The sequence below is a fragment of the Dermacentor variabilis genome, chromosome 1 (genome assembly GCF_050947875.1).
Source record: "Dermacentor variabilis isolate Ectoservices chromosome 1, ASM5094787v1, whole genome shotgun sequence".
Classification (NCBI taxonomy): domain Eukaryota; kingdom Metazoa; phylum Arthropoda; class Arachnida; order Ixodida; family Ixodidae; genus Dermacentor; species Dermacentor variabilis.
The window spans coordinates 212,516,104-212,530,006 of record NC_134568.1 but is presented as its reverse complement, the minus strand read 5'-3'; the positions used below and the strand labels follow the sequence as shown (position 1 = coordinate 212,530,006).

Below are 13,903 nucleotides of genomic sequence, written 5' to 3'. Positions count from 1 at the left end.
ACCACAATAATTTATAAACTATCAGCTATAAACCACAATTTATAAGCGCTTATTTAAATTTTAGCAATACAATTTTATCATAGATATGTTCACATTGTGCTTCTATAAAAATGCCCACCAGTGAAAACTAGCCAATACTAGCCAAGCAAGCACGAAGACAGCATTTTCGAGCGTGGCGGGGTGGCGGCGCCGTGCCACTTCTGTAAGTAGAGTGTACTAGAGCGAAGTAAACCGCGAAGCGGTGCTGGAGTGTAGCAGTGCGAAGAATGCAAAGTTGACTGATTGTTAATCGTTGTAGAAGTCAGCATGACTGTAGCGATCGGCTTCGAAGGGAGCGCGAACAAGTTGGGAGTTGGTATAATACGCGATGGCGAAGTTCTGTCAAATCCCCGAGTAACTTACATTACTCCACCAGGTGAAGGTATGTTGCTGATTATTTCTAAATAAGTTCTTTTCTAGTGAAACGGCGTGTCATTTGTGCCAGTTATTGCCATGTTCAAATACATTCGATAATTTGGCGCGCACTAAATCCTAAAAGTGAATCCTAAAATTCATGGATGTGAAGAGCTTGCTTATCCCGAATCCCAAACTCGCAGCTCTGGTTCTTTCTGTTGAGTAACCTTTCCGCTGTTTTAGGGTTTCAGCCGAAAGACACAGCTCTGCACCACCGAGCACACGTTTTAGACGTTCTTGAGAAAGCACTCCAAGAAGCAAACGTCACGCCAAATGAAATCGACGTTGTATGCTACACTAAAGGCAAGTTAACTGCCGCACATACATTTGAATCTTCTCCCTCAGTGACAAAAAAGAGCGGAAAGCTGTCATCTGTCTGCTACATATACTTGTCCTTTTTTTTTTTTTTTTTCAAGGACCCGGTATGGGAGCACCTCTGGTATCTGTTGCCGTGGTTGCAAGAACAGTTGCACAGCTATGGAACAAGCCAATTATAGGTGTCAACCACTGCATTGGTCGTATCCTTGCTGCGTTGTTCAAAGGATGCTGATCAGTGTTTCATTCCACAGCAATTCGTTCCTTGGAAGGTTAAAGAATATCACCTAATTACCACCTCCTTTGCCATGCAGTCTCCTTCTTCAAGCCCCGTCATTTCCTTCCTTGTTGATTATAACGGGAGTGCAAATGAGACGGCGGCACACAGGACACAGAATGGAAGCACACAGGACAAGTGCTTGTCCTGTGTGCTTCCATTCTGTGTGCCGCCGTCTCATTCGCGCTGCCGTTAAAATGAAATCAATCAGTGCGCCCAGTTTTAAACATTTTGCTTCCTTGACGTGCTGCATTCAAGACATCGAAATGGGGCGCCTAATTACTGGAGCTTCTAACCCAGCTGTACTATACGTGAGCGGTGGCAACACTCAGGTGAACGACCTCAACAGTTCTGTCAGCATGTGCATAAATGTGCTAGTTCGCGCACATTGTGTAGAAAACAATGCAAAAGACCAGAGGGAGACACTAAAATGGGATGACCCCAGCTTGTCTAATCATTTCTCGACTGCTCTGCAACTTGCAAAAAGAAAAAAAAAACGAATTATGCTGCTGTTCATTTTTCTTTTTTGCCAACACGTCCAAAACTGCAGAAATTAAAGTAATGTAACAGGAAAAAATTGTTTTCCTTTTTTTATTCTATTATTCAAAAAGAATGTAGCTCATGCCAGATCCTTGGCAATTTTTTCTTCTTTTTTTGTCATAGTCACAGTTTACCACTTTATTTGTTTTTTCTGCTGACAGCTTCATCATTTATCTATTGGCATAAGCAAGAAGTTTTGTCTAGGTAGCTTTGTCTTTATTTAAGTTATAGCGCCAATTCTAATTTTATTTCCTACGCCAGGATTAGCATTGCAGTAATTTCTTTAAGTAGACCCTGTGTCCACGTTCAGTCTTCGTAGATTCAGCCATTGTGAATTCACTATAGAAGTTTTATTTAGAATACAGCAGTTGCAGCTGCAAGTATTCCTCCAAATTGATGTTTACGCCATGAAAAGAAAGTGGATGTAAGACACAATACTGAAGTTTGAAAGAAATGTGGTGCGGAATTAAAAATTACAACTATTGAACTCCATGTTTCTGGAATGCATTTATTAAAACCTAACCTCTTGAAAAATGAAACTGAAACTGACTGTGGAAAAGCTATTATATTAAATTATTTAGGGCACTCTGAGGCTTGTGAATATTTTTTCTGGGGCTTAGAGGTCTCAAACTTTCATTTAACACAAAAATTAAGAGTCAAAAGTGCCCGTCGGTACTCCTTTAATACAGACCCTCTCTGCATGATTGCTCTGTCATAATTTTGATCCTTGGAAGTATCCATTAAGGGCACTTCACTTTCTTCAGTGCATGCAGTGCTAGCTTCCTGGTCTCATTACTGATTAATCTTCTTGCTTTGAGCTTTGTGTTCTGTTTGGGGGATAAATAATTTGGTAATGCTAATGAACAAGAAAAAAGCGGGTATACCGAGGGGCCCGTTTTTTATTAATCATATCATAAGAAGCCAACAAACAATGACACCAAGGACAGCACAAGTGAAATTACTTGTACTTACTAATTGAATTAAAGAAATTATAAATGAATGACAGTGAAATTGGATGAAATAACAACTAGCCGTAGGTGGAGAACGATCCCACGTCCTCGCATTACGCATGCTTTTCTCTAACCAATTGAGCTACCGCGGTGCCGTTATTTATGTTTTTACTACTAGAACTAACCTTGGGAATGTTAGCCAGCACCACCACTCGCAAGCCTTGATTGTGGATGTGGTACATCCTTTCTGCCGCAGGTGTCACGAGTATATGATCTTTTTGGGTGAAGGCAACTGGTCAATGAACCCACACATGCTATCTGAAGGCATCAACGTTGCCGGATTCGACACCCTCATTATGTAATGAACGAAAAGAAAGGGGGTTAACCGAGGGGCCTGATCTTTATTAATCGTAAGAAGCCAACAAACAGTGACACCAAGGACAACACAGGGGAAATTACTTGTACTTACTAATTCTACTTGGCAATGCTAAGTGAGGTGTGCAAGGTAGTGAGGAATAACAGCGACATTCATTGAAACCAAGATGCTACAAGCAAGTAGGCAGCGTACATAATTGCCATAGTTTTATCACAGTTCTAGATTTTCTGCCTAAAATCAGGTGGATGTCCTGAATGTGAAAGCAAAGATTTTATGATGGCTGTCAGTCACGCTAACTTTTTCACAAGATCTTTTTACGGTTATGCCATTGATCCCATTAAAAGTTTGCCTGGAGGGTTCACCATTGTGATTGTCAGTACATGTTTTGCAGTATTCAGAGTGCTTTAAGCACCCATATGGTTTGAGCATGACCACTTATGCCCTTCTTAAATTCTTGGTTTCAAAAGTGGTTTGGTCTCTCATTTAATGCCTGTGTTACCTGTGTTGTGTTGTGAAATGGTTCTGTTGACAGCATACTGGTGGTGTCAGATCTCAAAAGTTTCGGGGGTCTTTTTCTTTTTTAGATAATAGCGTACAGTGAGAAGCGCTATAGGATTTTTGGAGAGACCATTGACATTGCTGTTGGAAATTGCCTGGACAGGTTTGCAAGAGTCCTGAAAGTAAGTCAGAGTAGTGACTCACCAGCTTTCCATGCATACATTATAGAACATTTTATGTCATCTTGTGTTTGACCGGACACGACTTGTAAACATGAACAGGGCTGACCTGTTGCTTCCTTCGCCAGCTGAAATTATTTTAAGTGACGTTTAAGCTATGGCCGAGTTCACGCTCGGATCTCTTTCTCAACCTGTGAGGTTAGTTCTAGTTTTGGTCTCTTATGTATTATGTAGCAGCCAAAGTGATCCCACTACAATGTCACTTCATTTCTTGCAAACAACATTACAATATAAGCAACAGAATACAGGATTAATCACCTGCCATCTGCTGCTAACTTGTTATTTACAATGATTAATTCAGCCTTCCTTGTGATTTAGCTCTATTCAAATGTTACAACAAATTGTGCCTATGCTGCCTGAGCAATTCTGTTAATTCTAACCAATTTTACTTGTCCCACTAAGGTGAAATTAACAAAGGCCAGCTTTATAATACTATTGTGACAATAGTTGCAGAAAAAAAGAAGCAGATGGAGAACACGAAACTTAGGTATTTTATTGTGTAGTAATATTTACTGGCAGTAGCACACTAAGTGTTATCTTATTTGTTTATAAAGAAAGCTAGAAGTACTGAACCATAGGTATAAATTGAGGGTATTTTCCCCTGCTCAGGCACTTCGTGTCTGAGCCTGATAAGTTTTTTCCCTCTAGCTCTCATATTATGTTTGTAGCATGAACCTGAATATAGCATAAAGCATGTTTCTAGGCAAAAAAATTTCACAAATATTGTATGCTTAAAATATGTTTATTATGCATTAAAGGGGCCCTGAAATGGTTCGGACAAATTTTGTAGACGCGTAGGGTACAGCTTAAGTAGAACATTTGCACCACAATCTAAGTGAAGTGTTAAGTATTAATGGAGCTACAAGCGATTGCAAGTTACCCTCCTCCCTAGCCATGCTTTTCCTCCTCGACTCATTCGCCGAGCCATCGCGGCTAAGCTCCGCCTTCACTTGTTCTGCGTGACGATGCGACATCACATCGTCCACTTCCGGTTGTTTTGGAGCCCGCCCTCGCCCGCGCAAAACCTCTCCACTAGCCACTTGGCCGTCGACCGCAAGTGAGAGCTATCGAAGCAGCGTGCGTTGCGAGCATTCTGTCGCAGCGCCAAATGTTTCTGGTATTCCGTTAACACACTAGCGGAACGTTTCGACTGAACGGTGGAAGCATAAACTCAAGCTGATGAAGGAACTTTAGCGTAGACATACGTGAGCTGCCTGATCGGTCTCCACGGTCCAGCCGTTGGCACAGAGCTTAACCAGCCAAAGAAAGAGCTAATATTGCTCTAACCAAGTGTAAAACATTTACAAAAACAACATGTTCACGATTACACTCCTGCGAAAAATTTACACCAGCAGCAAAGAAGAATAAATTTTGTTACTACTACTGTCTGGTTGAGCTCTATGCCACCAGGTGGCTGCACCGTGCAGACCATTCACATTTGCACTTCTGTTCATCCCATGAAACGACGTGCAAGGAGACACGGCCAGGCCCTGTCCCCTTTGCGCTTGCGTTTACCCTAATACCAGACTCTCAAAACGCTATTGCGTTAGTAATCTTCCGGTGTAAAGTGACAGCCGCAATCGCGCAAATCCTGGCGCCGATCGGATAGCGGCAGTCTGATGCGCTGCAGCCAGTCCGCTCGTCTACTGGCTTGCAGAGGGACATGATGTCGCAGCTTGACATATTGCCAGTCACTACGTTTGCAGTCCACAACGCAAAAAAAGTCTAATCATAGCGCTCGCGAAAAGACAGACCGACACTGACGGCAGAGCCCTCGTGAAAGACGGAGCACGTTGTAACACAAGCAGACGACACTTGCTGTGTGCTGGAAGTGCTTAAGTGTACTGAAAAATTGTTCTTGTGCATTCCCTTTATGTTACTTTCTTTTTATAAAAACAAATTAACTAACATTCCAACTATTACGAACATCATTTGTTTACCATAAAGCTGGAAAAATTATCGATCCCGCGCCCTGGTGAGCCAATCGGATAGCTCGCCCCACTGATGTCATATGGGTGATTTGCGTCATATGGGTAGGGGCGGCGTAAAATTCCACTGCACAGTGTGCTGCGATCGGCAGCGACGTGCATTTTTAAAACCTTATAATAAATTACACGCTTTACGCGGAGCACTTAGATGCGTCAATGATCAGAAGGACGTACTCTAACGACTCAGTACATTTGTAGAAAATCGTCAAAATCGTTTCAGGGTCCCTTTAACTAATATGAGTAACATTGGACCATACACCTATGTTTAAAATTTTTCATTATTAAAAAAAAAAAATAATACAGAGGAGTGTTAAGAGCAGTAACTTCAGTTTATGCTGTCTCAGAAGACTGAGGTGCCAAGCAGATTAATAAAATATTATTAAATAATTACTGTTGTCCACAGAAGTAACTAAATCTTTATATATGCATGAAAAATTTCCCACTTTTGTGACTGTTATGTAAAAGATATTGTTACGGTATGTGTGATCACATCTGCGGAAGTGAAAAAAAAAATAATTAAAGTGTTGGAACAAGAGAAGGACACCTACTGAACAGACACAGTTTCTTTTATGACACTACAATATCATGCTTTTGGCTTGCTGTGTAAGAAAGCAACATTTGCTACAAAGGAATTGAATGGGTTGTGATGTTATTAATCCTTCCTGTCTGTAAAGGGGCAATGCAAAAGGTAAGTAAGCAGCTGAGTAGGGTGTGTTTAAATATGGGCTGCTATATTTCTTAACCTGGCAGCATATGAAGCACTTAATTAGGTGGATTGGCTGCGGATAGTTACTTTACAGCACATTACCTCGCCAAGCATATTGAGGAGCAAAAGAAATGTAGGACTGGGTTCAATTTTCAGTGGGCCTAGGCCCACAGTGGGGATGTTCACATGTGTGTACAATCAAATGAAATCCTTTGCAACATTAAAGAACATTAAAGATATGGCAGGCACCATACTATGGACAGCCTAGCTCTGATGTGTGAATGAACTAATGCAAGAAGTGCAGTGAAGCTTACGAGTGAGCGAGCGTGCGTGCTTGTATTGGGGGGGGGGGGGGGGGGTACATACTCATCATTCAGCTTGCTCGTTGCACGATCTGCTGCCTTTTCATGGGTGCATTCTAGCAGTGCAGCAGGTTCTTTGTCTGCCATGCAAAAAGTGTTTGTTATTGTGCTTTGTAAAATTATTCAAGATTCTTCTAAGTGGTGTAAAATGAGGCCCAGTACTTTACACATTCATATGAGGTGAATGTTTTCACATATTGCCATGCACTTTAGGTATTATTGGTCAGTTCTTGCTAGCACTCCGTGATTGTGTAACTTTTAGGGATATTTTGGCACTTGTAGGCACCAAACATGCATAGAATTTCGCTTTTACCATGTTTATTTCCGTCAGCTGACTTTGTGGAGAAAAGTAATACGAATTGCTACCGCAAGCAGCACACTATACTTATTTGGTTGCTGGTTGCAGTAAGTTTCCTGTGTCTATGTAACCTGTCCTCAACATTTTTAACCATTTTTGCAGCTCTCGAATGATCCAAGTCCTGGCTACAACATAGAGCAAATGGCAAAAAAGTAAGGCACAAGATGCACGGCTGCCTTGTGTCTAGGAATATGAACATTTGTTTTTGGCTTATCGTAGGGGCACCAAACTGGTTCCACTCCCGTACGTTGTCAAAGGCATGGACGTCTCATTTTCAGGATTGCTCTCCTTCATTGAGGTTTGCCAGCCATGCTCTCTGTCTGTTTTACCATCCTGCAATTTACACAGTTTTCCAATGTCAAGTTTGCACGCCATGAGAAAATCCAAACTGTGCATACTGCATTTCAGGAGAAAGCGGAGTCTCTTTTAAGTGAGGGTCAGTGCACAGCTGAAGACCTGTGTTTTTCTTTACAAGAGACCGTCTTTGCAATGCTTGTTGAAACTACAGGTAAATGTGATCAGTAAAGCCAACATTATTTTGAGGCATATTTTTGGGGTTGTTTTTGAATGCACATTCTTGCATAGATGATTTTTCCTTCTTTCTTTTTCTAGAAAGGGCCATGGCTCACACTGGTTCTGATGAAGTACTCATTGTTGGTGGAGTTGGCTGTAAGTAAGAAGCTGCGAACTTGCCACATTGTGCGAGATAGGAAAGACTGACAACAACAAAGTGCGAGGATGCATGGTCAGACATCAGAAACCTTACGTTGCTTGTGATGAAGGTGTCGTGTACCAAGTTCCCTTGTCATGCGGGAACCACTATATCAGACAAACTGATAGGTGCTTGAACGAGCGCCTTATGGAACATGTCCATAATGTCAGGTATAGGCAAGGAGGAGCACTTGCTGCTCAAAAAATGTGCAAGCCGTTGTTTGATAAATGTGTTGTCATAGGAAGGAGCAAAGACAGCATAACTCGAGAAATCATTGAAGCTGAAAAAATAAGAGTAGGACGCACATGTGTGAGCACGCCTTCTATTTTCCTCTGCAATAAAGAGCTGGTGTTTCTGAGACACTGATAATGGTTGTATAAGCGATATGTCCTTCTTCGGGCTTATAAAAGTGATGTATGTGGAAAATCACATTTGTTGTAAGTTGGCACTTGTACCGTTTGTGTGTGTGTGAATTTTACTGCCTCGTTCTCTGCGCACTATTCATATATATTTAAATCATGCACCAACAAGCCCAAAAAGCTATGCTCCCAAAGTACACTTGTGTTGCATGCATGTGCTATTCATTTACGGTAGCTACACATTTTTTTTTTTTTTTTTCGTTCCGTTTGTCAGCACTACAATAAACTCTTAAAAAGGCAGAACAAAGGTAGACTGAATGTTCACCAACATCTCTTTCACTGTTCAAGTATGGTTCTATATTTTTGTGCTGCTATTAAGCTGTTGACTATCTTTCATTCTTGGAAGTCTTCACTTTCAAAGGGTCCTGCACAATATTCCTCAAACATAAATTGCACTTGCTTTAAAGCTACAGGACTTCTTGCATGTTTAATGTGTGCACTGAAAAAAAATGCAAATTAACATTTGTGCAATATTTTTTTTTCTCTGCTCCTAGGTAATAAGAGACTACAGGAAATGATGGGAATCATGGCTCAAGAACGCAATGCCAAATTATTTGCCACGGATGAGAGGTATACCTTGCATCTGTGGGCTCTACCAATGTACAGGGTCCATTATGAAACTAATGTGCATTTTCTGGGAAAAATAGATTTACTGACTGGACCTGTACAAATCGTTGAAATTCTTCAAAATACTCTCCCCCTGCATCAATACACTTGCACAGGCGTGTCTGCCACACCTGGAAGGCACCCTGAAAGTCCTCGACGGGAATGTCTCTCAGGAACGCTGTAACATGCTTTTGGATGTTTTCCACGGTCTCCCAATGCTTTCCTTTCAGCGCTCTCTTCAGTCAGGGAAGCAAAAAAAAGTCGCACAAGCCAAGTCGGGACTGTAAGGGGGATGGGGGACTACCGGGGTGTTGCTCCGAGCCAGGAAGTTGGTAACGATGAACGACGTGTGGCTGGGGGCATCGTCATGGTGGAGCTTGACCATGTCTTTGATGTCAGCCCTCACATGCGTGACCTGGCGTTTCAATCTCTTGAGCACCTCCAGGTAAAAGGCTGAGTTGACAGTTTCTCTCTGTGGTACGAACTCAAAATGGACGATTCCTCGGGCGTCAAAGAAGACAATGCGCATCGTTTTGATGCGAGACTTGCTCATTTGCGCTTTCTTGGGGCGGGGGGATGATATTGTGTGTGCCACTTGCTGCTATGCCTTTTCGATTCTGGGTCGTACTCGAACATCCAGGATTCGTCTCCTGTTATGACAGAGTTAAGAAAGTCCGCCTCATCTTGAATCAAATTTAACAATTCTTGACAGTGCAAAACTTAAGTTCTTTCTGATCTTCCGTCAACACTTTCGGCACAAGCTTTGTGCAGACCTTGCAAATTTGCAGGTCCTCGGTCACTATCCCATGTACGGAAAATGTGGACATGTGTAGGGTGTCAGCAAAGCAATTTGCTGGATGCTCAATTGACGCTCTGAACACAAAACCTTCGTGCACACGATCCATGTTTTCGTCGGTTCTGGTCGTTTTTGGGCGTCCAGAACAGTGTTTGTCAGTGACCTCTTCCTGGCCCTCCTTGAACGCCATGTGCCACCTCCCGGATTGTGACCTTGAAATAGTCATCCTTGAAGGCCTCTTGAAGCATCTGGAATGTTTCGGTTGCGTTCTTCCCAACCTTCATGCAAAACTTGATAGTGTACCGCTGTTCAAGTGAATGCTCCATTGCCGCGTTAACCGCTCACACTGCTCGGAGTAAACCGGCTACGTTGGCAGGGCAGAACCCTCGCTACATTTCCAGAGAGGTTTTACTGCGCTGCCATGGATAGTCGCGTCATAATAAAATAATGTGCATTACTTTCATAATGGACCCTGTATTACTATCAACTGTGCAATACCAGCCCTAAAATTTGACATGTTGCTTACAGTCCCCCACTTCCAGCAGTTCAGGGTCCACATTCTCAATAACAGTTTCTAGTAGCGCTTATCTACATTTTTATGTGATGCACAATGCTTCACATGTAGCAATGCACATTTGTTCTTGCTGTGATGTTTCCACCGTTTAAATTATTAATACACTCAACAACTATAGATTATGAAAAAAAAAAGCAACACTAGTAAGCGTGCTCTCACAGATTTTCCCACATCCACTTTCACTGGTCAATACCCTGTCAGTCTTCAACAGATACAGCTGTACACATACCGGTAAAGAAAGGATGCATGTGTCATACCGTTCAGCTGAAACAGAATGAAAACTCACTGTACAGCATTTTGGCATTTCATCATGTGAAGCGCTATTAGTTTGGCCATGAATGAAGGCAGCACAAAAAATTGCTGTAGCTTTGCAGTGCTGGCTGCCCAGCATCAAACAGTGTACAACAGTGGCCTGACAACCAGCAGTGCGTTTGCAATAATGAGGCCAGTCAGTTCACCCAATTTACTGATAACTTAGTGGCCACTTTCATTTTTGGTCATAAATCATAGGTCAGCCCTTTGGTTAGAGCATTTCTGCAGGGAAAAAAAATGATGCTGACAAATGTACATTTAGTGAACACAGTGTAGTGTTTAGGAGTGTCTGCAGCATCAATTTTATGGCATACTATCAGCCCCAACTTAAATTTGAATTCACGATAGAATGTGCAAGCGTGACTGAATGGGGACGTAGAAAGAAATACACACACACACACCCTGGGGACAGCGCTGCTTTCAACTATAGATTTTTATTTTTGCACGACCGATAAATATATACTGAACAAGTGGAAACAAGAGACAAAAAACATTCAGTAGTGCATATAGAAAAACTACATGTGTTGAAGGCATGATGAAAACATACACTGCAATAGTTACAGCGATAAACCAACAAATTGTATCTCGTTCAGATAACGACACTGAAGGCTTACTTACTCACCTTTCCTCTCATTTCACAATTTCTTAGACCTCCACGATTTCCCTTGTCAACCTACTATGAGCGTTATACAAAAGAGTACTTTCAAACATCAGATTGCAGCCACAATTTGGGAAATGAATGCCCAAATGGCCCAAGATTACTTTGGTGTTGTTGTATTGATGCTCCTTCAGTGTCTGATTTGATGCATCTGCCAGTTTGACCAACACTTCTTCATGCATACAACTCTCTGGTTAAAATTTTTAAATTGCAATATGTGCCATAAGGTGATTAGGTAAACTTAATTAGTGAGGTTTTTTTAATTAGTCGATTTTGTTTTTCAAGTAATGTCCGCCTCTTCGACTAGACCAGCCCATGGTCTAGAATTGTGCTACCTGCCACAGGCAATTTTATTTTTTAATTTGAAAGTTTGCTGAAACACCTGGTATATTATAAACTGCAAATGCGAAAGAAAAAATGTCTTGTTCATGCAATATGTTCAGGTAACAGTCGCAAGCTGTGTTCTTAAATATTTTTGTCGCAGTGGTTCGTTCATGAAAAACTGTACTGTTCGTCTCGTAACAGATGCACAAATTTTGTGCAGATTTTGCATCGATAATGGAGCAATGATTGCTCAAGCTGGTTGGGAAATGTTTCGATCGGGCCAAGTAACCCCTTTTGAAGAAACGACCTGCACACAACGGTAACTTATACATCATTATTTCTGACCTGTACTTGCTGGTTGCAATGCTTAGACAGTAGTAAAAACTAAATGCAGTTTGATTATTCCAAGCTACAGTTTAGTGAAATTTCCAGCACTCTTGTTAGGCGGTAATGCATATGGAATAGGGGTGTGCGAATACTTATTTTTGAGACTGAATCGAATATGAATTGAGTAGTGCCAAAGGTGAATTGAATCAAATATAGAATACTTTTGAAATTATGAATGGCTGTTATCACAATTAATATAAAGCGATGCGCACATCCCAGTAATCTGAACGTTAGCAAGTTTCTGTCATTACATAGCTTGTTATGTGGTGTTGTTTATTATATGCTCAAATAGAGCATTAGGAGCAAACAAGCAGTTTCTTCGCATGCACAGAGCTCTTCAGAGTGTGCGAATGATTGCTATACATGATGTAAAGCATGGCTACCTAAGCAGCATAGCCTGCCCCACTACGCTAGTTCTCGTGTTTTATGTGTATACTATGCCCGTGGGGGTGAAAATTTACTGCACTGTTGGTCCAATTTTATGTTTATTTGGCTGCAGTTGACGCTCTGAAATATTAAGGGTACTTTTAAAAATATTTGCATTTCCAAATACTGACTATTCGATTCAAAGACCAAATTGAATATGACACTATATTCAATTTGTTATTCAAAATTTTTGAATATTCACACACCCTTAATATGGGATGAATGATGTATGCGAAGGTGGGAGCTTGTGCAAGTTCGCAATTCAATTCACAGACAACACACAACTAGAATGTGTTGAGTCTGCGTGCACCATTTTATTTGAAGAGAACTTTTTTTGATGCCTGGTTGAAATAAATTATGTTGCTGCATCAGTATCAAACCTTGCTCATCAAGTCATTTCCAGGGTTGGCATATTCAAGCAGTCGTGCAAGACAACAGCGAAAGATCACTGAACATAAACAGGCTTCAGTGGTTACCACGAAAACCAATTGGGTCCTCTTATTCTCGTAATACAGCTTTAAATAACTTTTGTCATACCCTTGGTGGAATTGTTTGCGAACCATTGAACTTGTTATACACTTTATTTACTTTCATAGTTCTCGCACTTTCATAATGCTTGCACCATGCACATTGGCCATCAAAAATTATTTTTTTCTTTCCTCGAGTAATGGTCACACGCTCGAAAATTGCTGCAGCAACTGTCGTCTGCTTGTTCAAGTCGGTGACAATGGTAGCACATAGAAGCAGAGCACACTGTCGGTGCATGCAACCATAATCCAATCGAAACCTCAAGTAGCAAGGTTTCCATAATTTTGTGAAGTTCCAAGTGGACAGGTAATGCCAGTGTTGTTTGTCTTTGTGTCACTTTGCCATAAGGCAATATGGAAGCTACATGCCTCGTTTCAAGCTTAAGCCAGGCGTCGGTGTCGATAGTGGGGACGCAGCTAGTGACGAAACAATACGCAATGTTGGTGGCGACACAGACCCTGAATATGGCGGCCCAGAATCTCATTTAGTTTAGCGACTGCAGCTTCAGCTACTGTCGGCTAATAAAGGGCCTTTGCAATTCCTGCTAGTGTAGACCCTCTGCTCTCACTACGAAAGTAAGTTACTGGGTTGTAATATCTTGAGCTTACAGTGGCTGGTGTGAGAACAGCAATTTACAGCCACTTCATTTGCCATTTTTCGGCTTAGCACCTAGAACCTTTCCTCGGAAAATTTTCCCCATGCACTTGTCGCACCACCCCAACTTCGGATAAAGTTTCTGTGAAAGAAGTGCGAGAATTATGCAAGTAAATAGAGTACCAGAGGTATCACTAGTGCTAGCAGCAATACGAAGGTGGCGTCTTTGCTAGTATTTGCTAGAAATTTCTTCAATTGTGTACCCCAACTCAGTGGCATAAAGCTACACATTGGTATGTTAATTCAACCAACCTGTTACCTTATGCATTTTTCATGTCTCTTTCAGGTATCGAACTGATGAAGTTGAGGTGTCATGGAGAGACTGAGTTTATCTTGTATGATAGGTACACTTTGAAAGCCTTGTTTTAATAAACAAACTGTTTACTACAGAAGCTAAACTGTTACAGTATGTTTGCCTGCACAAAAGCACCATTGTAAGTGTGGA

General features: G+C 41.5%; 1 protein-coding gene across 3 annotated transcripts; it reads left to right on the top strand.

The window, feature by feature from the left end:
• Positions 1 to 152: 152 nt before the first annotated feature.
• Positions 153 to 13,890, top strand: Tcs3 (Probable tRNA N6-adenosine threonylcarbamoyltransferase Tcs3). 3 transcript variants are annotated; one of them, XR_012830725.1, is made up of 12 exons: positions 153 to 421; positions 637 to 756; positions 870 to 971; positions 1,304 to 1,377; positions 3,496 to 3,591; positions 7,165 to 7,214; positions 7,282 to 7,360; positions 7,471 to 7,570; positions 7,675 to 7,731; positions 8,688 to 8,763; positions 11,665 to 11,782; positions 13,745 to 13,890. XR_012830725.1 is itself a non-coding variant. In XM_075704098.1 (12 exons), the coding sequence occupies exons 1-12, from the start codon at positions 307 to 309 to the stop codon at positions 13,782 to 13,784; spliced, it is 1,008 nt and encodes a 335-aa protein (XP_075560213.1). In that variant the 5' UTR covers positions 153 to 306; the 3' UTR covers positions 13,785 to 13,890. The 3 variants fall into 3 exon arrangements, 2 of the variants coding, with proteins under 2 accessions (XP_075560213.1, XP_075560220.1); XM_075704098.1 differs by having other exon boundaries at positions 11,684 to 11,782; XM_075704105.1 differs by lacking the exon at positions 11,665 to 11,782 and having other exon boundaries at positions 13,745 to 13,872.
• Positions 13,891 to 13,903: the final 13 nt, after the last annotated feature.

What these genes read in the sequence shown, in the direction of transcription:
- Tcs3 (XM_075704098.1), top strand. Translation starts at nt 307, where the DNA reads ATGACTGTAGCGATCGGCTTCGAAGGGAGCGCGAACAAGTTGGGAGTT. An exon ending in CGTTGTATGCTACACTAAAG is followed by an intron (nt 757 to 869) that starts GCAAGTTAACTG and finishes TTTTTTTTCAAG; the next exon opens with GACCCGGTATGGGAGCACCT. An exon ending in GGTTTGCAAGAGTCCTGAAA is followed by an intron (nt 3,592 to 7,164) that starts GTAAGTCAGAGT and finishes CCATTTTTGCAG; the next exon opens with CTCTCGAATGATCCAAGTCC.